This window comes from Drosophila virilis, chromosome 4 (assembly GCF_030788295.1).
Source record: "Drosophila virilis strain 15010-1051.87 chromosome 4, Dvir_AGI_RSII-ME, whole genome shotgun sequence".
Lineage (NCBI taxonomy): Eukaryota > Metazoa > Arthropoda > Insecta > Diptera > Drosophilidae > Drosophila > Drosophila virilis.
The window spans coordinates 26,029,067-26,055,537 of NC_091546.1; the positions used below are offsets into that span (position 1 = coordinate 26,029,067).

The 26,471-nt window shown below is 43.6% G+C and overlaps 3 protein-coding genes across 4 annotated transcripts in view; 1 reads left to right on the top strand and 2 right to left on the bottom strand.

Moving 5' to 3' along the window:
* The first annotated feature begins 746 nt into the window (after window positions 1–746).
* Lim3 (Lim3 homeobox protein) overlaps window positions 747–26,471 on the top strand; it is a 28,874-nt gene continuing 3,149 nt past the window's right edge. The window contains exon 1 of one of the 2 annotated variants that reach the window (XM_002057596.4): window positions 747–2,059. In XM_002057596.4, the coding sequence (XP_002057632.3) occupies window positions 1,681–2,059 (379 nt within the window). In that variant the 5' untranslated portion in view covers window positions 747–1,680. Of the gene's footprint in view, window positions 2,060–25,484; window positions 25,943–26,471 lie in introns of those variants that run through there. The other variant, XM_032437678.2, reaches the window with a different exon arrangement.
* On the bottom strand, window positions 4,261–4,988 carry LOC6634156 (uncharacterized). Its single transcript, XM_002057597.3, has one exon. It carries the CDS (start codon window positions 4,986–4,988, stop codon window positions 4,314–4,316), a length of 675 nt encoding a protein of 224 aa, XP_002057633.1. The 3' UTR covers window positions 4,261–4,313.
* LOC26530749 (uncharacterized) lies at window positions 4,972–5,468 on the bottom strand. The gene is made up of 2 exons (XM_015169886.3): window positions 5,349–5,468; window positions 4,972–5,178 (listed from the first exon to the last, which is right to left on the bottom strand). Exon 2 carries the CDS (start codon window positions 5,176–5,178, stop codon window positions 4,972–4,974), a length of 207 nt encoding a protein of 68 aa, XP_015025372.1. The 5' UTR covers window positions 5,349–5,468.

Below are 26,471 nucleotides of genomic sequence, written 5' to 3' on the forward strand. Positions count from 1 at the left end.
ACCATATCATTTGTGTCACATTAAGATCAATTGGTAAACACACACACTCGCGCACACACACACACACGCTAGCTAGAGTGTGCACACAAAAAGGCAAACGGCATAAAAAGTATCGTAAAAGTCAAATAAAAAAGCTCACACAACAACAAGAGCTGCAACAATAACGCGAGTCGCAGATGCAGGAGCAGCGACAACGGCAACAAAAGCGTCAAAAAGTGCGCAAAAAATGCAGCCCGAGTGCCACAAATAGCAGCAGCAAAAAAAAAAAAAATAAAAAAAAAATAACAGACTCACAAACAACGCAGCAGGCGGCCGTCAGCTTTCGCCAGTGTTGCCAAGCCATGCACTGTCATGCCGTCTCGTGTCATGCCTGCCGTGTCCGTTTAGCCGTCGCCGTCGCCGTCGCCGACGCCGCCGCCATTTTGTTGGATTTTGCCGTCGCTTTGCCAATTGCCGTCGCAAAATGGCGTTCGAGTGAATATTGAAATGTATTGAAGTGAAATGCAAACGGCCTACATGCAAATTATAAGTTTGAATAATACTCAAATTCGTATAGGCTAATGCGTTAAAAAAATCTTGTGAAATTCTTATAAAAATTCAAAAGTGTTGATTAGTAGGTGTTTTTTTTTTTTTTGTCAGTTTTAAAGAATGACTTTTACATTATTAATTACCATGACAGAGAAATTCATTTGTCTGATTCATTCATTTGCTTATTTTAATTTTTGATATTTGAAGAACTTGTTACTTTGTTACAATTTCGGTAGCTAGATTCTTGCGTATTGATGCATATAATTATGTAACAAGCAGATAGGCATTGCTCGTATTGTGTGCTCAGCTCTTAAGAACATGCACCCTACATTATAGAGGAACAACCCATAGACACTCGGTATGCACGTTTCTTATATACTATATATATTAAAATTGTTATTGTAGACACTTGAAGGTAGTACTATATGAGTCGAAATTGATATAGAAGGGCAACGAGTATAGTCTAATGCACAACGTCGCGAAGAGCACAGGCACACACTCGTACACTCGCACACTCGCACACTCGCACAATCGAACCGAAGTACCGAAACCAAAGAAACCGCCGCGGGTCTGATAAGAAACATCGGTGCGTCGGAAACCGAGGCGAGCGACGGCGACGGCGGCGGCGGCGCTTTACACGGTGCCAGTGCCAGTGCCAGTTCTGAAACAGTCAACTTACCAACCACCCAATAACCAGCCAAGCAACCAACCAGCGATCCAATCTTGCTCTATCTACAGGCAGTGCCGTCTGCCTTACAAGTAGAACAAAATAGAAATCTGCGCCGCGTGACTGAACATTTGCGCCTTTTTGGCAGGCCGGGGCACAAAAGGTTGGATCGCTAGCCGTAAAGTGTGTGTGTGTGTGACTAGAGAAAATATATGTTTTATGGTTAAAATAATTAGTATTGTGAAATATATTTCTCAAATGCAGGCAAGCTGATCCAATTGATCTGCCGTTTATAAAATTGAAAAAATTGTGCGCCTATTTGACGGGAAAGTGCCTGCTAGCAAGTGCCATATTAAATACAATTAATGCGCATACGACACGTGTGACGATCCGCCCAATTTACATACACGAGTAACAGAAAAAAAACGAAAAAGAAGCTTATAAATTGCGACAATTATTAGCTGCGGTTGTTGTTGTGAGCGTGCATGCAACTGGCCTTAGAGATGATGCAAACGCTGAAACCGCCACCGCCACTGCATCAACATCAGCATCCACATCATCACCAACACCAGCACCAGCACCAGGCACAGCCTCAGTCACAGCAACTGCAGCAGCATCTGTCAGTCATGGATAATCACCAGCATCAGCAGCAGCACATTCATCAGCAGCAGCAGCAACAATTGCCAGCCACGCCGCAGGCATCGCACCTGCTCGCTGGTCAGCACAATCATCATCAGCATGCTGCACTCGGAGTCGGTGCTGGAGTCGGTGTCGGTGTCGGTGTCGGCGTGTTGCCTGTCGACCATGATGACCCAAATCCAGAGTTTGTGCTTGCTTTAATTTCAAGGAATCGAGCGCTTGAGGGTGAGTACAAAGGGTCTCGGTTCACAGGTCCCAGTGCCCCGTGGCCAGGCCAAGTCGCAATCCGCCTCGCCCATGACAGAACAGCTGTCCTGCTTGATTTCTGCTCGTCTAATATTTTTTAGCTGCTCTCTGCAACTAGCTGTCCGTTATTTATTTATGCCCTTAATTATGCAAAGTTTTTCGCTGTTGTTTTGCTGATTTCACTCGTTGTGGGTGGCTCTATGTACCCATATCTGGGTGTGGTTAGGGAGTTGTTTTGATTGAGCGCCGTTGAAAGCGAATCATGTGCATGAATGTGTGCAGGCCAGCACCTGTGGCAGGTGCCGAATGCGGTTGGCCCGACTTAAGGCTAAGGCTTTCCATTTGAAAGCCAAGTGTGTTGCAATTAGCTACAACTTCTTACCTTTGGCACAATAGCTCTTGTGGCAACTGAAATTAATAATATAATGGCAGAAAGTAAAACAAGGGCTTAGTCTTTAATTATTATTATAGGCTGTGCTCCCAGAGAAATTGTCGAAATGGATGCATTTATTCTTTATCTTTTCAGTTCAGCCCATGCTTGTCCTTAGTTGGAGACCATTAAATCAAAAGCACATTCAATTTTAAAAGAGCTTCCTTAATTTGAAGCGAAATTAAATACAGAATATATTTAAGAATATTTTTGTTCTTGTTTTTTAAGACCAGGTATCAGCTAGTCGAGCACGCTCGAGAAGGAAATTTATTATTCCCTTTTTACTCGCTTTGCCTAAGCACAAAGTTGCATTCTATTCCCAGCTAAACTCGGCATATGCCCTTTCTCGGCTGTTTTCTCCTGCAAGGCAAATCCCTGGCTGAAAGTCTTACGCGCTTCTTCTCACCAATTCTGTCACAATTTTGATTTCGATTCATGCTTCACATGTTTCGCGATCCCACGCAAATCAATTGACAAGCTAAGACCGCAGCTAAAAGCCAGCCCAAAATGTTGACAACTGACACAATGGCAGCCGGCACGGAGGACACGCGCCATCGTCGGAGATATGTGCAGACAAGACAATGCCAAAGTCGAAGCCCAAAATTGTTGACAATGTCCAAATGGCTTAGACTTCGTTCAGCGCTATTGTTGCTAATGCGCAGGGAATAACCAGAGCTCCTCGAGTCCCAATCCCAGCCCATTTCGTGCACGTGCTGCAGCATTGAAAAGAGCATAGACAAGGCTGCAGCAGCAACAACAATTGTTGATGGACCTGGGCGCGTTTTCAAGTACGCCGGGATTTTGTTTAGTACACGCGTAATTACAAACAAATAAATAACAGGGCAGTGCTAAACCGCATATGCCCCTTCGCCGAGGCCACGTGTCGTTAATATGCAGCTCCGGAGCCGGCAAGCCCGACCAAACCAGCTAGATACGAGACACATCCCAGTGGAGTTGAGCGGCGTTCGACGAGCGTCGTGCAAAACGAGCAGAAAAATTGAATTATGCGCCTGCGGTGCTTCCCCCCTCCCCCACTCTATGCCTGCCCGCCTGCCTCCTGCCCTGAGCAATTCAAGAACCGGCAATCGACAAATATTTTGTTATTTGCACATAAACATATTTATCGAGTTTGGGTTGCTGTTGCTGTTGTGCGTAAGGGGCTCCGTGGACTGAGGGAAGCTCGCTGCACCCACGGGTGTTCGGTTTCACCCGTTCGTTGCGAACTTCTTGGCGCTGCCAGCGGAAAGTGAAGTACCGTATATATCGCATTTGGTTTGGGCCTGTCAAAAATTGTGTAAATATGTTTGTCATTTCCACTTGCCTATGGCCGTGCACTTAGCACTGGGCAAACAAACCCACACCGCGGAGACTAGCGCAAGTCCCTCAACCCCTGCCCCGGAACAACCCTCAACTGTGGGCTAGCGCACTTGTCGCTCACTCGACCGACCGAGCGAGCGACCGAGCGACCCGCCGCCTGCCGCGTGCCGTTCGTTAGCCGTTCTTGTGTGGCTTTCCTATTAACGTTGAGGGTACCCGGCACCCTCCATATTACCCGGCACCCTACGATGCTTAATGCTTAAGCGTATCGCTTTGGCTTGTTGTTTCCTTCCGACATCCTTCCGGGGGTGGCTTTTGTTGCCTTTTGCGCACGTAATTTGTCATAATGTCAACAAGCGAATGATGCCCAGACCAGGACCAGCCCAAGCCCAAGCCCAAGCCCATCAGGTTTGGGAGTGAGTACAGCAAGTGGTTAAGCGAGACTAGAAATTTAGAAATTTGTATTTTGAAAAACAATCGCACTCTCTACATGTACTGATAGGCAATTAGATATATCGCTCGCCTGTTCCCGCCGGATGCCTCGTGAATGAGCGCCACCTCGTTGCAGAGCAGGTTGCGCAGGTCGTCGCGTATGGCCTGGACGTGTGCATCCGTTGCGTTCGCCTCCACGGCCACATGGATTTCGTGCAGATAGTTGCCCGGATAGGGCCGCTGCTGGCTCACGTAGGACGTGCTGCTCAGGCTATAGTTGCTGCCGGCCGTGGCCGTCTGGTAGCTGCTTTCCGTGGTATATCCCGAGGACTGTGAGTCAGTTACTGTCAGCTCTGCGCTTCCAATCGTGCAGGCACTGCTGTTGCATCTTGCCGCCAGAACGCAACCTGCTGTCGAGCACGTTGCCGGCAGCGATAGATCAGGGTCCGGAGCATTTACTTGATCCAGTCGACTTCTCGATAATTGTTCGGAGCTGGTGCGCCGCATGCGTTTCGCCAGATTCAACAGGGAGGTCTGACTGTGCTCGAGGCTGCTGTCCGACTGGGTTTTGCGCGGCAATTCGTGATTTTCCCGTTCTTCCAGTAAAATAGTGATCGACTGCTTGGACTCGATGGGAGAAGCCTGCTGTTGGGTCGACGAAGAACTCTGTGCCAATGGATCTGTGTCTCTGCGCGATTGCCCAGTTTCCTGATTATTCACCTTTTCCATTGTTATCCCGGGCGGGGGCCAAGATCTTCCGGGGCACGGCTCCGCCCAAGAATTTGCAGCCCAGCGAAAGCTCGGTTATTGTGCCAACCTCCTCAGTGAACTCCGTCTGAGTGCAGGAACTGAAAGTCTTATGCACTTTTGCCAGATCGCAGCGAAAAGCGTTGTAGGCAGCCCAATCGACATCGGACATCTGCGTAGATTTTGTATAATCATTATTTATTGTACAAACTTACGTTCATTTAGATGAATATGGCTAATTACTGACATCTACTGTGGAGCACGCATTCTGTAGCTTCTCATTTGAGGCCGAATTTGTATTCTTACCCGAACTCATAACTAATTATTGTTTGATCAACTCACCCCTAACAAGCTTCTAAATTTTGGACCGAAACTCTACTCAGGCACATAACTACTTCCATATGCCTAGCACATCGGTTCAAAGACAGCACAAGCAAGGCATTTTGATTGACAAATAGATCCATTTGAAGGGTATAAATGCGTCCCATTCTCCTCAAACTTAAGACTGTCAAGGCAAGACTGACTTTGGCGGACACCATTGATTCCAATTGTTAGTAATTTATTCGACAGACCTTAAATAGACCTTTAATACATTCAGTTATTTATATTATTTTACCGAGTCTTTGCTGTGATCAAAACGTTCTATCTACGTAGCTTGGTGTGGTTAAAAGACTTAGATTTAATTTGAGGTGATATTTTTTTAGGACATATTTTGGATAAATAGTAGATATCTGGCGCAAGAATGTTTGCCGAATTGGGTGTGACTTATTTATAAAATTCCAAGGATATGCTAAAAAGCTTTTAAAATGTATATGTATAAATCTTCATCAGCAAATGGTATACGGGTACAAAGAACGCAGATTTCGCCCGATTATCTCGCCTGTTAATCCCTATCAAGAGTATGTAAGTTCTTTGGAGCTACAAATGACTCCCTTCTCCCTCTTTTTCTTTTGAAATAAACTTGATTTAGGCATGATAGACAGAATTATTGGACGCTGCAACAGTTTCTTGGAGTTTCACGCCATATTGTTATATTTATATAAACATACGAGTCATATTAGTCTGGCTAAGTCAGCCCGATGGGAGCTGCATATGAGCTGATCGATATGACGAGGTTGACTCATTAGATAAGGTATGTGTGTTACAGGGAATTCTTAGTTTTATCATATTAAACTTATCATTTTTGCTATTCAGATAAAATATGCTCTTAGTTTTAGATCTTAGTTCCCAAATTTTCGATGCCCTCCTTTGGACAGATGCCTTTCTGTAGTGAAACGCGCATTTTTCATTGCTAGGCCAAACAACAAATGAAAATATTTATAAAAAAAAAGGTCGGAAAGGGAGCTCACGGGCTTGGAGCCAAGTTGAGAAATCAGTTGATGTTGTTATTGTTATTTTTGCTGTTGGTTGTTCGTTTTTCGTTGTTCGTTGTTTTTTCATGGCGTCCACATAAATCATTTTTTGTTCGCCATTGCCCGAACTGCCTGCTGCATATTTCATGGCGGTTTGTTTACTCTACTCATGAAGTGGAGGGGACGGGAGGCAGTCGATGAGTCGGGGTGCGGAGAGGGGGAAACTTGCGCTTAGCATCGACGACAGCTCTTTGACTAGGCTGCTTTGCTGGCAGGTAAGGTTAGCCAAGCAGCCGCCTTCCGCCTGCCGCTCGCCCCGCACTTTTGCTCCACTTTACGAGAATTTCTGTTTGTTTCTTTTTGGCTTTATTATTATTTTTTTTTCTTTTTTGCCAACATGTACTCCGACATACCCCAGCCCACAGTCGCGGCCCCAAAAGAAGCAATTCGTGCGAAGGGGAGGAAACGGGCGAATGTTTAACTTACGTTAAGTAAATAATGGGGCGTTCATATGACATTGCCAGGGGGAGTGTGAGGGGCGTAGGCCTGGCCCGAGCACATACCCAACTAGGGAGAGGGTATATTTATATGAGTGTATAAGTGTGTGTGTGTGTGTGTGTGTAAGTGTGTTTGCAGTCGCTGTTTACTTGCACATTTCCTTTTTGCTTAATAAAATAAAATATGAAAGTTGCTTGCTAAAAAATCACAAACACAAAGTCTTGTGCAGCCAAGGGTCGCCAGAGCCAACTGGAGCAGGCTGGGCCAGGCTAATCTCTCATAGCTGTTCAGAGTTTTCAAACTTATTTTTTTGAATATGGTTGTCCTTGTTCAATCAATTAATTCTATGCACGACAAGACAAATAACATCCAGATAAAGGCTGCGAACCGGTTTTGATCGAAACTGGCTTGAAATGCACCCAAAACTCTCATATTTCTTTAGATATTTGCAAATAATATTAGTATATAGTATCATAAATGAAACATAAACAAGTAAGAGGGCTCCAGTCGGAGAGATCCGAATGGGATTCGGAACCCATCGTCGAGCTGCCTTCTTCCGCATCTAGGTGCACAAATTGAGAGAAAATCGAAAAGTTTTAAGTCAACTTGGGTGTATCTACGCCATATTATCTTCTAGTTATGCCTTACAAAACATCTCTCAATATTAATATTTATCGATATTTTTAAATTGGGCAGAGACAACAAATATAATAAAAGCCCGTTCTGCGTCTACCAAATTTCAGGTATTTACTTTTATATAAATTTGCCAATTTACGGTTTCCTATGCATTCTGGCATATAAAAGTAAGGAAATAAAAAAAGGCATTCTACCCTTGTAGACAGGGGGCAGAAGGCAAAAACTTTTTCCTCGACTTAAGCTTGGATCAAGTTAAATGTGTTTCAATATGCTTTTGTTTTTTTTTTGTTTTATGTCTGATCAGAAACATTCGAACAAATTGAAGTGACGATTCGTGCCATTTTAGCAATCCTGAAACTACCAACGTTTGCTTAATTGGATTTCTCTGATTGTGATCTTCATTATCATCGAGAATTACAGATCGAGTTGATCAGGCAATGCATTGTCGCAATGATATTTGGCTAAGTTAATAATCTCCTCCGCCCTTCGAGTTCGTTAGTTTTGGCTGCCTTTGCCAAATTTTAGGTTTAATATTTCATGTTTTATTGTTATTTCTGGTAACTAATACATCTTGAAATCGACCCACAAGAGTCAAGTCAAGTCATTCGCCCAGATACATTTTTTATATTCATTGTTTATTTCAGGTTGACTTTTCCTTTCGTTTTTCTTTCATTTTCCTTTCGATTGCGGCTTGATTGTATACTGTAGCAATATCTAATATCTAATATCTAATGCAGGGATGATTAGATATACCATTTATATATAATTTAGACATACTTTTAGATCAGTCCGCACTTTTCATTCAATTAGAGGGTTCTCTATACCTTTCTTGCAAAGAAACCACGATACGCTTTATATTATTTTTGAATTTTGGTTCGGTTGGAAAATCCTTAAAAGCTTTGATCCAAACAAATTTCTGATACAAAATTGTAAGAAAACATATTTGAATTACTTATTTGAAAACTGTGCTAAGTATGGGATTAAATTAAAAATCTTTGGAGTGGGATAACATAATTTGATAGAAGTCAATTTTGTCATTAATTTGATTTAAATTCTAAGTTTGGCATGGATCATCTTCCAGTTTGATGCACGCTCGTTCAGATTTGTTCATATGCATATACGAATGCGCCCACTGTGCGAAATAAAATAAAAATAAAAATGAAAATGAAAAATTCAAAGAAAAAAACAAAACAATACAAACACAAGCCAAAAACAAACACAAAGGCAAGGTCTATGATGTTGGCTTCCAATCCTGCCTCTGCCTCTTACCATGGCGGGCAGGGCGGGCAAGGGAAGCACACAGCAGCTGGCTTAGGATGCTGAAAAGTGGCAAAAGCAGAAGAAGAAAAAATGGGATACGCAAACAAGCTGGATTCGTGCGAGTACTAGACATGTAGATACTTCTGCGCGAACAATATCCCGCAGCGAACTTTATTAAATTACACGATCTTGACAGTTAAGCAGCAAGCAGGCCCCCGTCCAGCCTTTCTCCCCATACCTCTTAACATGCCCATTCTCTTGCTTGAGTGTTGCCAAGTGAAAATCATAATTTTTTCTTATACTTTACGTAATGCTCCTGCAGCAGCCCTCCTTTACCCCACACCACGCCCTTCCTCGTCGCTTAGCCGCCATTTCGACATTTCCCTCTTCGAATCTTTCTACCCACCCGCACACACATTTGCGCTGTCTGGCAACGCCTAGGACTTTTCGAGTACTCCTTGGGGGCCGGTTTAGGCAAATAGGAACACAGGAGCATGGAAACGGGAAACGGCCCAAGTCGAAATCTTGGCAATTGCGCGATTCACTTGTGGCCGGGAGCGGTTACCAACTTTTATCATTCCGCAATTAGCGTGGCCATGTCTGCAGCGCTTATCGTTTGTAGTCGGTAGTCGGGTGCGGGTCAAAAACTTGCCAGATACTCCTCTAACAAGCCGCTGTCGCTGCCGCTGCTGCTGCTGCTGCTGCCGCTGCCAACGGTAAATATTTGTACAGCGTTTCAGTCGATACCTTGAAAAACGGGACAACAACAGCAGCGATAACGTCTACACTGTGCACTATACCAGGTGTGCATGTGTGTGTGTGCGTGTGTGTATGTTCCTATAAATACGCAACGTGTGCATTCTTTACAAGCTCTTTAACAAAAGTAGGGGTACGCCCGACGGGGAGATACGCTGTACCCAAATATTTGAAGTTATCTTTATAAAACTTTACAAAACGCAACTACAAAGGTAGACTTTACGTCCCTTAGGCCCAACGGTACTGACAAAGATATATGAACATATAAATAAATTTAAAACTTCGCCATATGTTCGTCTGGCTTTTGAAGAACGAACGGCCAGTCGGCTGGCATGTTGTCTGAAGTGAGAAAAGCCAGTTAAAAAGCCAGGCTAGAAATAAATGTTCAAATGTATGGGCGATACTCTTAGAGTTTACATTGTCTTTTTCTTGAATATCTTGCGTTTTCATTGCTAATCTTTATTTAAGCTTCAGCACCTAAATATGGCACTCAATTATACGAATTTTACGAGATCAAAAAAGTTATACAGGTACGACTCGGTTCGTCATCTTAGTTTGGAATCAGCGATACCTCCGTCTGGTCACAAAACCAAATACACCCTCTATTCAAAGATTTTCAATGGGTACATGGTATAAAAATAGAGAACTGTTTAAGAACTCAGAACCAGGTATCTGTACCAGTCTCGTCTCTGTCTGGGGGCATGTTCGACGGTTATCTATGGTACTTAAACGGCGTGGTACAAGATTTGCCCATTGAGACGGGACATAGATATATGCTTACATTTTCACCGGCTACATGACCTCATACATAAATGTTCCGATAAGAAAACATGCCTAGCTGCACGCCGATTCTTAACTGTTTTTCCGAAAACTACAAGTCGATTTTCACTTTGCAAGATATTGGAAAAATAGTACAAACACACAAAAAAAAAAGCCAGAAACTCTACCAGCCTTTACCCGTTCGTGGTGTTAAATGAGGCCTATTAACATGCATGTTAATCCGCATGTTGACGGTAATGCGAATTCTTTTCATGTGCAACCCTCTAACTGGCACCCTCTCTCTCTCTCTTACCGCCGCTCTCTTTCTTCTGTCTCGCCCTCTCTTTGACTTTGACTCTGATTATGCCAGGGCAACCTTTTACAAGGAGAGTGCGCCTTTTATTCCTTTATGCTATCTGTGATTATTTTCCACATCGCTATGCCCATTGTCTGCCAGTCAGCGAGCTTTTGTCCGAGCGTATCTAAACAGGTGGTCCCAGCATGTGGCCGGGCCGGGCTACTGAAGTTCCATTTCTTATTGTCTGAGCCTGTGCACCCTCGGAGTTTTCCCCCTCGTCCTTTTGTTTTGCTGGTGCTACCCATTTGTAAATTTACCTTTCAATCAAGAATGATATTATATATTTAAACAAATATGCAAACACAGCCGCGAGACAGTCTGCGTTTTGATTTCTGGGCCTCAAGTCAACCGCAAATTATTTACGGATAATATTTTTTAAACAGGTGCGCTAATTGTCGATTGCAGTTTTGAATATTTGCAGCATTTAAGGGTTACGCTGGTGCTGTTTTTTTTTTTCAAACAATAGTCGAAAATAGGGCTATATATAGAGCTTTGTCATTATAAAACAATCGAATTTTCGTTATGTCAATAGCTAACAATAATCGCTGTGATTACTTAACTTATCTACCAGCCGAAGGTGGAGGGACTGTAGCCCATGTCTAACGCTCATGAGAGGCACATCAAGTGGGCTTTTTAGCACTAAAATACAACAAAAACTTATTTGTCATTTTGGATCACATAGGCCGAGTGGTCGAAAAGCAAACGCTGTTGGCATTGAATGTAGAAATCCGATCGATTTCGAGGCCCAAAGTAAAAAGTCAGATCATTTAAGTGGCATACCCAACTATCATATACCCGCACTTTTGGCTTTAGAATGAACAGTAATTTTATATATATTTAAATATATATCTTTATATACATGTATTCCATACTTTATCAATAGTGGACACGGTCGTATTTATTTTCTTTAAGGGCTGTTGGAAGAAAAGTTTAGAATTTAAAAAGTTTCTTAAAGTTACAAAAAATATATTGAAAACCACGGATTATACTGACACTTTTTTTGTGCCAGGAGAATGTGCCAGTTTTTATTTAAATAAATTAATAAAATTACTATTATGTTTTTATGAAATTAACTAGGAAAATTAATTCGAATGGATGTTTGTTACCAAAGAGGGACGCAAACTGGGTGCAAAGTAGCCAATACTTTTGTGTGTGTCTGTACATATTGAATCGAAGATTCCTGAAGGCTTTTAATGTCATTTCATCGAGTTGTGGAATAGTATTTTATACTAGTATGGACTTTGGGCAATTAATCGAATGTGATAATAATGTCTAAGCCCGATAGAACTCGCTAGTTTATAATGAAATACTATGATTAATTGTCAGCAAAAAAAAAAAAAAAAACAATTTTCACACCTTGATGAATAGAAATAGTTGGCACTTATGCGTAAAAACTTGGCTCACGATATGGTCGCGACTTGCAGATCAGCTCATTCTATTGATTTGATGAAGCAGTTGGGCACTTCGTTCGGCTTATCAGGATTGGGTACGATAAGTTAACGTTACAGTTCACACTCAACGTTAGCCAAATAGATAAGTGTCACTCTTGGCACACGAATTGAAAAACAACACCAGATCTGGGGACACTCGTAACTCCCAGCTAGACAGTTTCGATTGTTGTGCAACGAGCCCGCAATCCGTTCAACTTCTAAACGGTGCCGCCGGGTCTGTTTGCGCTTCTAGCGCTATTTGCTCTACAATATGTTGAACTACTTTCCTTCTATTGCTTGGCAACCCTACTTCGGGCGACCACTCGAAAATGTCAAACAAAGTTTTATAACTGGAAGCCGTATCTATTCGTGAAGTGCCGGGTCTCCAGTGGGGGCTTACCTACTACTCCAGGTGGTTTAGTCCGCTGAAGTGCCATAAATGTGGCAGTGATTGCGTCTGGAGTAGCTGATTATGGGCTGTTGTAAGGCTTGCTACTTGGATTTAAGTCAACTATAATCGTTTATTAAATCTAAAGTAAAGTTATTTAAGCACTTTGATCTTACCGCGAGTATGAATGCGAGAACCCTCTCCTGATAGCGCAATGCTTTCCAGTGGCACTCACTGTTGACCCAGTAAGAGAAGTAGGGGAAGGGCACGGCTAGATAAAGAGGATCAACACGATAAGCCAGAATATTTTGCACCAGAACATCATACAAGCCCACAAATCAAAGGTCTCCCTGTATATTTAAGATCTGCCTAAGATTATGCAAACTATTTTGGTTTGTTTTGTTTTAAGGAATATTAACACCTCCCACAAGTCTCGCATTACACTGAAAAAAAGGGGTTACATAAGAAAAACCATAGTATATATATCCGAGCTGAGTCATCCGTAGTCGACCTAGCGGTGTAGTCTTGTAGTCGAATATACCCTTTATTATTTTAACACTAGACTAGACATGGTCCAATATGTTATCCTTATCAAAATATCCAGCGAACTCCATAAATCCTTGCTAAAATCAAGTGCTGTTAAACAGATAAATGGTTTTATTTACAAAATGCATGACACCACGTCCGGAGCCGGAGTACGCTCTGGCGACCTGGCCGGTTCTGACTTGAGCGTATGTCGCAAATTATGCGACGCTCAGTGAAAGCGTTCAATGAACAAAATGATTTTATTGCATGCGGACTGCTAAGCCCGAAAACCACTCGAGCCATTTGGCCATATGTTGCCATTTGTGATAAAACTGCACGCAGGACGAACGCAGGACGGGTGGGTTGGGCAGACATACAGACAGACAGACAGACGGGAAGAGAGAGAGAAGAAGATGCTGTTGTCGTTTGTTGTCGTTAATGCCCAATGGGTGGCAAATTGTTTTTTATTATCGGTCGACCCCTCGATGGGCTGGGCTGTTCACTTAGTTGGTGTGACAACGGGCCAAAGGAGTTAACGTAAGCTCGTCCCTGCCCCAGGACATTGTCGATTGCGTGAATAAAACTTTAATGGAACGACACAAATCCCATTCCCGTTGTTGTTGTTCTTGGCGTTTCTAATGCCAACTAATTGAGTGCGAAAATGCTATCAGTTTGTCAGAAGTTTTCTTCAACTTTGTTTTTCGTATGATATTTTATGCGAACATATTCCAAGCACAAAAAATGACGCACAAACTGCACTCAAAATGCACCCAGACAGAGGGGGAGAGCTCACATTTGGGAATTGCGCTTAAAAAATGCCTGCAAATGGCTGTCAAGAGTACGTGGGCGACAGCAGATCAAAAGTATATATATTTATACCATACACGTATGCACATGTGCACATATTTGTGTGGGCGTAGGTGTGCATGCCGGTCACGCCCTGGACTAGACTGTGCAAAATGGCAACTGTCACACAGGGCACTCGCCTAAATAGTTGATGGGTGCCATTGCACGTCTCGATTTCAGTTGAATCTCGACTGAAAACTTGCAGCTAAGTAAAATTTATGGCCTGCTTCGAGGCGCCGAGCACGTGACCATGCAGCAATGCTTATAAAACCGGGCTTCAAGGAGCTGAGATTGAGCTGCATCGGGATAGACAGCACAATTCCAAAGGAAGCTCCTCGTAAAGAACAGAATTTGGTGAAGCATGTATATGATTAAAGAGAGGGGGAAGGTGACATTTTATTAATTCACCTTGTGCGTAGATTGTCGGGATGTAGCCTTTGGAGGCACCTCTCGCTGTCGGGGTCAGTCAGGAACCTTATCTTTATTTTATTATATTTAGTTATTTGAAGTACAACTTGTTTTGTCAAATCACAACAGGTTTGATTTAAAATCGGATTTCGTATAATTTCTATAGCACATAAAGTATGGCCAACTATGCGTACTCGTGTCCCCCCCAGCTGCCCCCCATTCAAACCCAACTGCAACCCTTAGACAGGAGTCCTTTGTCCCTTTCACGCACACTCTATCAATCTTGCACCCTCTATAAATACGGCGACGTCCATTTTTGTGGCTGATATTTGAACAGCAGCAGCAGCCAAGGCAAGGCCCCGGGTTCGGGCCCCATTTACCCAGCTCGGCGCCATCTTGGCTTCATCAAACGCACACAAAAGCCCATAAGGGCAAAGCCAAGATAATGGTAGCCTGGCAGCCAAGGACTGAGAGCAGCTCAGCCTGGTTCAGCGCATCAGACGGCCGGGGCGGGCGCGGGGCGGCAGGCAAATAAAATGGGCACCCAGCAAAGTCGTTAGACCAACCGCCTCACCTAACCACCCCCACCTTACTTAGCCCCCCTTCCGTAACGACCCCGCCCACCTGCAACTAGAACGTTTTGTGTGCGCGCTTCAAAAGAAAATCACCCCAAGTGTATATTTTTATAGAGACCGCAATAAACCTTTTTCTTTTCTGCCTCGTTGCCGACTCGGGCCGTGCTGCGCTTCGATGAATGTGAAAAGGTTGCTCCCCGAATCCGTGGCCCAGCTACGCCTCTGCCTGCTTGATGAAGTTCCATTTCAGACACAATACAGTTGGCAAGTCAAAAAAGAAAGAAGGAAAATGATTCAGCCATTGCCCATTTTTCTTGGCCAGGCATAACCATAAAGGCGGCCCGGCGATGTGGGCCGATTGATGGTCGCAGCATTCAAAAACTGGCAACGGGTAAGACCATGTGCTCCATACATGAACCTGCCATGTCATCGCCGTCGTCCTCCACGCCGCATGTTCTTTGGGCGTTATTCTTGTTGTTTTCTCTGTTTTATAGCCCGGTCAAGGGTGCTGCTCTGGTCAGCTCGCGCTGCTCCGTCCGGCTTGACGCTTGAATGGCTGCCAACGAGAGCGCGCCTTTTGTTGGGCCAACAGCGCAAAAAAGCGAGCAAAAAATAAATAGAAAAGAACTATACAAAAAAAAAAAAAAATGCGCACAAAATGCTTTTTGCCAAGTAACCAAAAGCGAGCGTAAAAATAGGAAAATTGAAAATAGAAAATAGAGAATGGAGAATGTGTGGCGGCGGGTTCCATTGTTTAATGGACGTCAGCTGGAATGTGCGCCACAAATTGAAAAGTTATTGTGCTGCATGTCCACTAACCAGCCACAGCTACAGCCGCGGGAAATGGCAAAGTGGGTAAGGGGCTTGGGTTGGGAATGGGAATGGGGAGTGGGCAGCGGGCATTGGGATGTGGCGGATTGTCGTGACAAGCAGCTCGCACGGTTTTTGTGCCTAACTAAAATATTTGACAGTTCATTTTTGGTGTGGCCGCGGCCTTTTTATGCATCCAGCCAACTTTTGTCAAGTTGTGGAAATTTACATTTTTCTCTTTTTGGCATTAAGCTAAAGCCAAACGCAGTCTTGCTAACGCTGCTCAAGTTCTGTTCACACCTGTTCACACCTTGTTCGACCGCAATTAAGAGATTACAATGGCGCGCGAAAAGCGCAGCAACAAAAGCTCAGCCAGCCGAGAGAAGGGCAACAACAAGTGGAAGACCAGGTAACAGGTAACACATGCATAAAGTAAATTATAATGGGCATAATAAAAACGAGGCAAAAACCAAGCGACATTTACTTTACCTGCGTGGCTGCGTGTGTGTGTGTGTGTGTGTGTGTGTGTGAGTGCTTTGTACGGAATTAAAAGCAAACGCATTAAAAGCTGTCCAAAAAGAATTTCACCTTGGCAAAGGCGCAAACGACAAGCAGAGCAACAAAATGGCGCAGCTGCAGATGGCGACAGAATCTCGTTGGCCGTAAGGGAAGCAGGCACATAAACACGCGCACACACCTGTAACCGTATACGTGAAAGGTAGAAGATAGAGAGCAAAGCGGCAACATTTTTAATTATGAAACACTAAAAGTGGCAAAGCCAAAGTGCAACGTGTACAAGACGAGGGCGATGGGCGATGGGGCGTTGTGCTTGGGGTCGCTTTGGCCAAGCTATTAACTTAAACGCCTTTTGCCGGTTAATGGAAATGAACCTCGTCGTGGCAATGGGCAGTTATCTGGTTAAGACAACGTTGGGGAGCCGGCTGCCGACACGCGCAGGTGTTTAGTCCGACCCTCTTAACCGTTAACGGTAAACGGTTAACGGTTATGAGCAGCACACCGTGCACAGTTCGTGTTAACATGGCCTAATTGTGGCAGGGCACAGCCCACACGCTGTATTCCTTTCTGTTCCCCTTTCCCCTTTCAGCTGCACATACAAAACTTGAGTGGGCGCATATTGAGTTACTGCATTTGCTTTAATTGCAGGCACGTGTGCGCAGGCACAGGTGAAGTCGTTTTGAAGTCAGGTGCGATGCTCGCGCCTCTTGTAGGGCCTCCTCGCAGACAATTTTATGGAAACTTAAGAAGCGTCTAAGCCGATCGTCGCTTTCCCAAGCCACAACAATTTCCACGCAGCACGAAACAAAACCAATAATTGATATCCACATCTATACACAGGGAGGGGGAGGGCGGCCGTTCCGGCGCGTGCTGCCCGCAGGAGGAGGAGAGCACACGTACCCGCCGCTGGCCAAACCCAAGTCCTTGGCTCGTCTCTAGTTTCATGGCGCTGGATGCGTTAGTTTTTATTGCGGCGCTTACTTTACTTGGCCATCAGCCGCAGCAACAATTTGAGTACCAATCGAAGTGGATATCCATATCCACACACACGCACTCACACCCCAGCCATGAGTATAAACAAAGTTAAGTGCCGTCCATGGGCTGTGTGCAACAGTTTGGCTAAGCCGAACCGTTGAAAACAGTTCTCAGCAGTCGCGCAGCTTGCCCTGGCCTGGCAGGGGGTGGGGTTTTGCGTTCAGGGGGTTGCTGCTCAAAATTGATTAAGGTCATTATGCAGCCGGGTAGGGTCGAGCTGTTAACTGGGAGCTGTGTGCAACGAGCTCGCAGCTCGGAGCACCGACTCACTGACACTTAATCCCAGCGGCATAATCAGCAACATATTGTAGCAAAACCCGCTTCACACTGCCATAAAAAGTAGCAGTTTTTGTATATTCGAAATTTTACACCCCGCACGCAGAGTGAACAGAACGAAGAGGCAACGAGTTACGGGGCCAGAGGTTAAATGCCGGGGCTCGACTCTCAGCGAGCCTTAGCCGGAGTTTTATGGCTTACCCATTTCTGTTTAACTATAAACCTTGCCGGGCTGTCTACACTCGCAGAGGAGTGCCATCTCCTGGCTGAGCTGCCTTTTTGGGTGCGGCTCGCATTATTCATGAGGTCAGTGGTTGAGCTTAAACCCGTTGCCAATGCCTTGCCTTGAAGGGAAATTGGCCCAGCTGCCGCCAGGTAATCAACGCAGGCGTCTTCTGTCTTAGATCCCACTTCAAACGAAGCAAGAACAAAGTGATATAGACGACATGAGCTACAAGCCCGCAAAGCAACAAGTGAATTAACCCGAAAGCTGTGCTCTAAAAAGCAATCCCAACCCACTGTTCACCATCCACTTCCAATGCCCTTGTCCACCCGTCCACAATGAAGGTGTCTCCTGCTCGGTAAACGCCCCTAAACGTTTCCAATGTTTTTATTACATTAAAAGCATTAACGGCATGTAGAGCAAAATACCAGCGAGTCGACAGGCAGCACAATAAAAGTATTGAGTATTGAGACCCTGTCGCTGTCCCCTTGCAAGGATGCAGGCGGGCAGTCACAAGCCGCAGGACAGCTCGCCAATATGTCATCAATGCCAGTGAGTAGACTCTAAGGCTAACCCTCCTTAAGGGTTGTCCGCGAAAAACAGAAAACAGAACGCAATGGGGGTTTATTTTTTCTAAACAAACAGCGGGATTTCGTCAGAAGCGATACGCTCATCTGTCGGATATGCTTATGTGTTAAAATGATCCGGACTCCGGAGTGCACAATTGGCAGTATTCGACTAGCAGAACGGGCAAGATTAAACAGAAAGCGAACATAAACTAAGCCCTAACGAATCTAAAAATTTACAAATAACTCTGTAAAAAGATATAGACGGAAGAACTATTGGAATGCATAATCCATTAAAAATATTTCAATATTAAGTTTATAAGATGCTCTTCTCTGCGATTCTCATTTGATCAAATGTTCACATATTTACATTGGTTGGCCCACTGTGCATATGGGTTGGTGTAACCAGGCCGGAACTTGACTTTATCAGAGCGTCGGATATTATCCTGCCGAGCTACAACCCCAGTGCCTTTTGTTTGACTTTGTTGAATTGATTTCGTTAGGGAAATAACAACAACGGCGACTGAATACGCTCGGCAGCACCCTTGAACGCGCACTCTCCATTCAATTTTGCCTTCTCCCTGTTTCCCTTGCTATCCAGCTTGGTTATCGTTTGCCAGCGCTGGCTCTGATGTTTCCATTTGTACAAAATAGAGCACTTAACGGGGAAACTGCAAACAAATTATTGCACTTGCTGTCACCAGAGCGAGTCATGTCCCGCCTCTCTGTCACAGTCCCGCAGTCGCAGTCACAGTCGCTGCCACTGCATACACTTAAAGGATTACAAGCGGATCTGTCGCTTGTTTGCCGCTAAATGGACGCATTTACTCGCCCGACACACACACACACACACACACACACACACACACACATACACAGAGAGGACAGCGAGGAGCGAAGCGGCGACTGGTTGGTAACTGGTTGATGGGTTGATGGGTGGGCGGCTTACAATGGCCGGGCGGCTGGCTTGCGCGCTTTTTATGGCCAATGAATAGATGAATGAATGCATGACAAACTGACTAACTGAATGACTGACTGACTGCTTGGGTGGGCGGGCGGTCGGGCGGTCGGTCGGTCTGTGGGTCGGTCGGATGAGTGCCCATGGAGTTACTTAATGGATTTGGTTAAGTGCTGCATTGACATTTTGATAAATGCTTTGGAACAGATGCGTTGACTGGCGCTGCGTTAAATGGGCGTTGCCATTCCTATTTTACTCCCTGCCCTCCCTGCCCTATATCCTATATGGATCTCCATATTCCTTATGATAAATAGTTTATGCGCCGCACGGCCAAGAAAGACCCAAAAAGCAGTCAAACATTTGTCACAAGCCGCGAAAGTGTTTCCAAATTAATTATCCAGCAAATTGCCCGAAGCCAACACACATATATCCTGATGGCTCGTTGCGCCTGCTTCCATTCATTTCCCAGCCATGATGTCCTTATTAATGCATCAATTTGCAATCTCTTCATAGCTAAAACGGTCACTAAATACTAGAAAACTCTGTTTAAATTATGGACTCGTGAAGATGGTTGATTAACCCTTTGAAAGCGGCATATCCTCAGGCATATAAGCCGAAAATATAAGTTCCACAATCATTTCCATCAATTTTGATGATGTAGGCGGTTTCGATGATTTCTAAACTTGTCATAGATCTTATAACTTACTTTTTTATTAAATAGGTCGAAACATAGGATCAGCATATTGAATGGCCTTAAGCTGCGGCATTCAAAGTTAATATTTAATAATACGTAATTCTTAATCTTCTTTTTATTTTTGGCCTGCTAATTATTCAGTTATCTGAGCACATTGCGCTTTACTTTATACATTCTTAAGCCACCAAATGGCGTAAAGCCCAATAAAGGAAGCAGATTCTCTGCTCGGCCCACCAGAAGGACGATGGACTAGGTCCTGACCATCAACAAATGTCAGTTGTTGTTGTTGCTGCTCTTTGTATTTTTTTATAGGAACACAAGACACTTATTTAGCTGCCCTCAAATGGCAAAACTTTTTGTAATGTTTTGAAGTGCCTCTAATTAGATAATAAGCGGCCCGGGCCGGAGCGGGCCGTGCAGATGACGCCGCGTTTTCCTATGCAAAGCGACAGCGCGTGCAATGGCCAACCCCACGATAGCTACATTCACGATGGCCAGAAATAAAAAGCCAAAGCCAAAGCCAAAGCCAAAAAGCCAAGCGCATAAAAAGGCGGCCGATGGCACCGCGTGCGCAATTTGAATCCTAATGGATGCGTGTGGCGCGACCAAACGACGGGCGGACACGCGATGACGACGCCATCCACCTGGAGGACAGCTGGCGAAGGTGTAAAGTTCACGTGTGTCCACTTACCAACCCTGCAGCCCACCGACCCACTCAACGCCCCCCCTCGCTCACCTCTCCAGCCCAGCCTGGTGACGTTTTATTAATGCTTTTGGAGTGCTTTCAATGTTTTATCGCGCATTCTGCTCTATGCCTCGGACTCCGGCAAAGATGTCTATCGCCCGGCTTACCCCTTGCCGGAGTGCATCGGCTGTTGCGTAATAACTTTTAGTTGGCCACTCGAACCCGCACATCCTGCACAACTGGTATATGCTCTATAAATAGCCGGCACTTCTATTATGATTATGAATTTCACCGCTGACCACTGACTTTTATCTAAATGGGTCTTTTGTTTGGTTGCCGACTAATGGAATAGGCGTAGCCTTGCCCGGTCTGCACTATTTAATATCTATTCTCCGTCGATTACGGACATTTGTAGCTGGTCTCGGCCAGAGTCAAATTAGGGCCGACTCGAAGGGTTGCCCTCTAATCAAGTTGTCACTCTAATATTTACAAATGTCGAACATATGCCACATATTGCATCATGATCAATTCCACTTCAGCATAACTTGTAACAAGCATGTATCCTAAATATAGCCTACTATATGAGCTCCATCCCCGAACTGGAACCTCACATTGGGCTATGGATAATACTTATTGGTTTTATTAATGGGTTTAGTTTTGAATTACATTTACAAAAATATTATTGGCATTGCCAATTGGTTATGGCATTATCAAGCTTAAGTCGCAATAGACTTCTTGTTTAGGTCTGTCGAAGAAAGACATTATTATATTATATCATATAAGTCTGAATATACACATAGGATAGATCCAATATACTGATTTGCCCTTTTATACGCTTTCGTTTGGATGTAGTATACCTAAAATTTGCCCAAATATTGGCATTTGTTAGTAGGAGAAAGAAGAAGAGACTATAATCACAAGCAGACAGAAGCAATATGAACGATTGCGAGGTCAAAAGAGACACAGATGGTTATTTGGTGTAGAAGATTAAGAGTATGAGAAGATAGAACTATTAATAAAATGCTAATAAAATACTTACAAATGAACGCCAGAATTCGTGAGAATCGCATTGTAGGGCGATATTTGAAAGTACCCGGTTTATACCCTGAACCCATTAAAAATGGGTATAAGGGTATATTGTATTTGTGCAAAACCCAAATGTATGTAACAGGCAGAAGGAAGCATATCCGACCCCATAAAATATATATATTCTCGATCAGCACCAATAGCTGAGTCGATCTAGCCATGTCCGTCTGTCTGTCTGTCTGTCCGTCTCTGCGTATGTATGAACGCAAGGATCTCAGAACCTATAAGAGCTAGAGACTTGAAATTGAATAATCGATGAAAATGAATAATCGATAACTCACTCCGTTTCCAAGGAATCGATATAAATCGATATCGACATACTGTTTTTTGGGCAATTTTAGTAAATAATAAGAGCTAGAGTCACCAAACTAGACATATAGCTTCTAAAAAAGAATATATATATGCTTGATTTTATTTGCAAAATTTTAGTTACGAGTTAGCTTTTCTATTTTTTTCAACTCCACACCTTCAGACATAATATTTCCAAGAAGACACCTACTTACATAAATATGTTGGTCGTTTTCGCAGTCGCCCCTGCAACAAGCCTCTCTCTACAAAAAAAAAGGTTCTTCCGCCAAAAACTACAGATCCTATTGTGCTAAGTACATGCATTGCAGCTAAAGACCCTGAAAGTATGCAGTCGAATATGTTACTTGTTAATGTTTATTAAAAAATATTTTAAAAAAAAGTTTAGGCAGATAGTAGTTTATTTAAATATCTTGCTTCATTAATCTTACAACCTTTAAAATGACCGGCTACTTATTTACTTGTTTTAAATGCAAAGCATAGATAATTCGAACTATTTAAGGTGCTCAAAGTGAGAGAGGTACAACATAGTTTACCATTACCAGAGTTATCGTAACAGAAAACCTTTGAAAACGAATCAAGTAAGAGATTCTAGTCGGGAGCTCCCGACTAGGGGATACCCTGAACCCTCTTCTTCCAACATCAAATGCATATAAATATTCTATTTTCGAAGATATATGTCAAGTTTGGTGACTCTAACTCTTATTATTTACCAAAAAACAGGATATCGATATCGATTTTTATCGATTGTTTAGAAACGGAGTGAGTTATCGATTATCGGAAACAAATTCGATCTGCGCAGGCACTAGGAGCACCTGCATCTAATTAATTTCAAGTCTCTCGCTCTTATAGATTCTGAGATCCTTGCGTTCATACATACGGAGAGACGGACGGACGGACAGACAGACAGACAGACGGACGGACATGGCTAGATCGACTCGGCTATTGATGCTGATCAAGAATATATATACTTTATGGAGTCGGAGATACTTCCTTCTGCCTTTTACATACATTTGGACTTTGCACAAATATATCCATATTTATATTTTTAATGGGTTCAGGATATTAAAAGGAGTCTTTAGCTAAAAACTGGAGAATGTATAGGCATTTGTATGACAGAGGTTGGAAAGTCGGAAACTCTGGGCAAAATGAACTGTTCAGATCATAAATTGCGTATAAACGAAATACTTACATGGAATAGGCCTTGCAGCCTTTGAGCTGTTTTTTCTAGGAGTATAATAATAATAATAAATTTAAAATGAACACATGCATAAATTGAGTTCGCATAAGCTGACATCTGCTGCGAATTGCAAATCCTTTGAGCTGAACAGTGTTAATATCATTGATAAATGCATTTAAGTGCATATGTAAAAACATAAATTAGCAAGAAAATCGTGAAAATTCAAACATTTAGTATACAACACGAGGCCCTTTAAAGCATTTGACCAGCTGCCGGCGATGGCAAAGCCAAGCAAATAAGCAGAAGCTTAAGAGCAGCAACAAAACGTGGCGCATTCAAAGTTTTAACGCCAGCTACAAGACAGGCCAAAGCCCAAGTGAATTTGGCAGGACGCAGAGCACAAGGACGAGAACACACAGCAAATGGCTACGGCTCAAATGCCAGCCATTTTGTTGGCACTCTCCCGCCCGCCCGCTTTCTCAGCACCCCTCTCCCCCCCCCCGCCCCCTCCTTTTGTTGTTTGTGTTGTGCAAAGTGTGTGGGTGGAACTGTACCGTACCGCCCCGTACCGCCCCGCCCTTGCTGTGCTTTTGTCTTTTGATATGCTGCGATTATGCAACAAGCTGGCAGCGTGTCCAGTTCTAAATGCCATTTTTTGGCAATATGCATTTTTGAACAGCATTCGCAAACCGGCCCAAGTGGACAGCATGCATAAAGCACGACGGCGAGAGAGCGGGGAAGAGAAGGGAATAGGCGAAAGCTCCTAAGCCAACCGTACGCACATATGTGCAGTTACAAAACAAAAAAAGCCCGAAGAAGCGACAGCTCCGGCCCTGGGAGTGCAGAAAATGTAATCCCTGCTTTGGCGCACATTTTACGACTACCTTTCAGGTTTCTACCATATTTAAGCCCTCATTTATCCAGCAGCCTGGTACTCTTATTGCCCCTGAACCTAAGCTTTCGTACTTACTTACGTGCATGTGTTTGTGTGTGTGTGTGTGTGTGTGTAAGCTTTCGCTGTCCGTCTGCAGCTCACGCAATTTCAACATAATTTTAGACGCCTTCGATTGCGGCCGCGGCTGTGGCCATGTGGCTTTTACCTGCTTATAACTGTTTTTGCCTTTCCTGTATCGCTCCTTAAAGTATGCTGCAATATCGAAAAATGTAGTTTAGTATCAAGAATGCAAAACATAATGTGATTGATTAGTTGCAAAATACAATAAACAAATAAACAGTGAGGTTAGGTCGCGCATAATTTGGTATTTGCGACAATGCGAATGTCAATAAAACTCCAACAACTTTTGCCGGACTGCAGCCTGTGGCGAGAGACATTGAAATCAATTTGTACGCGCAGCCATTTACCGTTAGTCGTCGTACATCAGTCGCTCCGCTTGGCGGCCAGACGAAAATTTAACAGCTTTAAGGTCACTTTACAGTTAAACAATGACACAACAGTACATATCATAACAACAATAACGCACTGGCAGCCAAGTGGTGTGCCTGCATGTGTGTGTGTGTGTGTGCCCAAACAAATTTATGTATATTTTTCATATACGTACAAATTCGCAACACTGGACGCAGACAAGAGAGAGATAGAGAAAGAAAAAGAGAGAGAGAGAGAGAGACACGCAGAGAGAAAGAACGAAAGAGAGAGACGTTATTAGATAGCAAGCGAGTGAGCAGAAAAAGCTGAAAAAGCTTTGAGACCACTCCCCGAAAAGTTCAGGCGACGGCGCAACGTCGACGAACACAAAACAACCAATCCCAGGCATAAATATACAAAAAAAAAAAAAAACAACAACATACACACATACACATGGACAAAGCGAAAAACTGAATCGCACACACACAGTCACACGCACAGCGACAGATAGAGGCAAAAGCAATGTGTTACAATGCAATTTCCCCGCCAAAGCGACTGTTGTTGTTGTTGTTGTTATTATTGTTACTGTTATTGTTGCTGTTTGCCGTTGCTGTTGGGAGACGAGCCCAAACTCAATTGTTCGGGCCAAAAGACAAAAAGGCAAGCTTGGAAAACTGGCACAGCCAAAATATGAGCAACAACAACAAAACGAGAACAAGAACGAGAACAAGAACAACAATAACATATATACATAACTAAAAGCACAGGGTGCAGCAGCAGTTTCCAATTGGAAGTGCAGTTTGATTTCTAAGGGTTGGGCTGTTGGCGTGATTATGTCAGCAGCAGTACCTCTGTGTGTGTGTGTGTGTGCGTGTGTGCGTGTGTGCGCCACCTTCACCCACCACCATCTAGAACAGATGACTGCAAAGCAAAGCAGCGGTTCGTCAGTTGCTTTCCAAGCGCTGACGCCGCCGCACTTGCTCTACGAGCGCTCGGTCGTCATTCGTGCCTCGCATTTCGAACTGAATACTTTGGTAACGGTAAAAACGTTGTCGTTACTTCGCCTTGCGTCGCCTTCGTCGCCGTCGCCGTCGCAGTCGCCGTCGCCGTCGGCCAATGGCCATGCGCCAGTGCAAAAACACATAATGCCAAAAATGTGACCATTGTGAATGCTGTTGAATGTTGAAACGGTGAACGTGTAGGCAATTCCTTAAGCAAAAGCGGCCACACCAAAAAGGCTACACCATATTTATGTTCACACATACACACATACATGTGTATCTGACATATGTCAGCCAGATCTTAGCCAGCACCTAGCCCAATCCACAGCGCGCAGGCATGGAACTTTTGAAGCTAATGATGTTCAAAAGTGACTTTCTGTCCAATGGCAAATGTGACGATCGCGTACCGCCCATTAATCTAAGTCAATTGCCAGATTTTCTGTTGTGTAAGTTGCCCAAAAAGTTACAAATCTAACAATCCGACAATCTCACACGAGCTCAAATTAACATAGTACCTGAATATGGTATATGGAGAAATAACTAAGATATCTTCCGTTTTCTCATCTGCAGAATCTTAAAGAAAGTTATCAAATATAGCTGAAACTTATATTCAATCGTCAAAAAGGCTTAGAGAGAGATTTTTCCTCTTTAAGAAATGTTACGACTGGAACAACAGATAATTCCCATTATATAGGTTAAAGATATGGAAATTCGGAGAGTTTAGACTTGCGATATCAAGTCAAGAGACCATATTTTTAACATGATATACTTAATACTCAGATACAAAAATTAATAAATTATTGATTATAATTCAAAAATAAAATAAATAATATAGGAGGTATTTAAGAAAACGTCTGCGAAATTTCAGTAAAAGTGACAACGATATTGTTTTAATACAATTTCGTTTGATACCCTGGAAAATATTAAAAATGTTCAAAAAGGGTATTATGTTTTTGGTTAGCTCACAATCCTAGA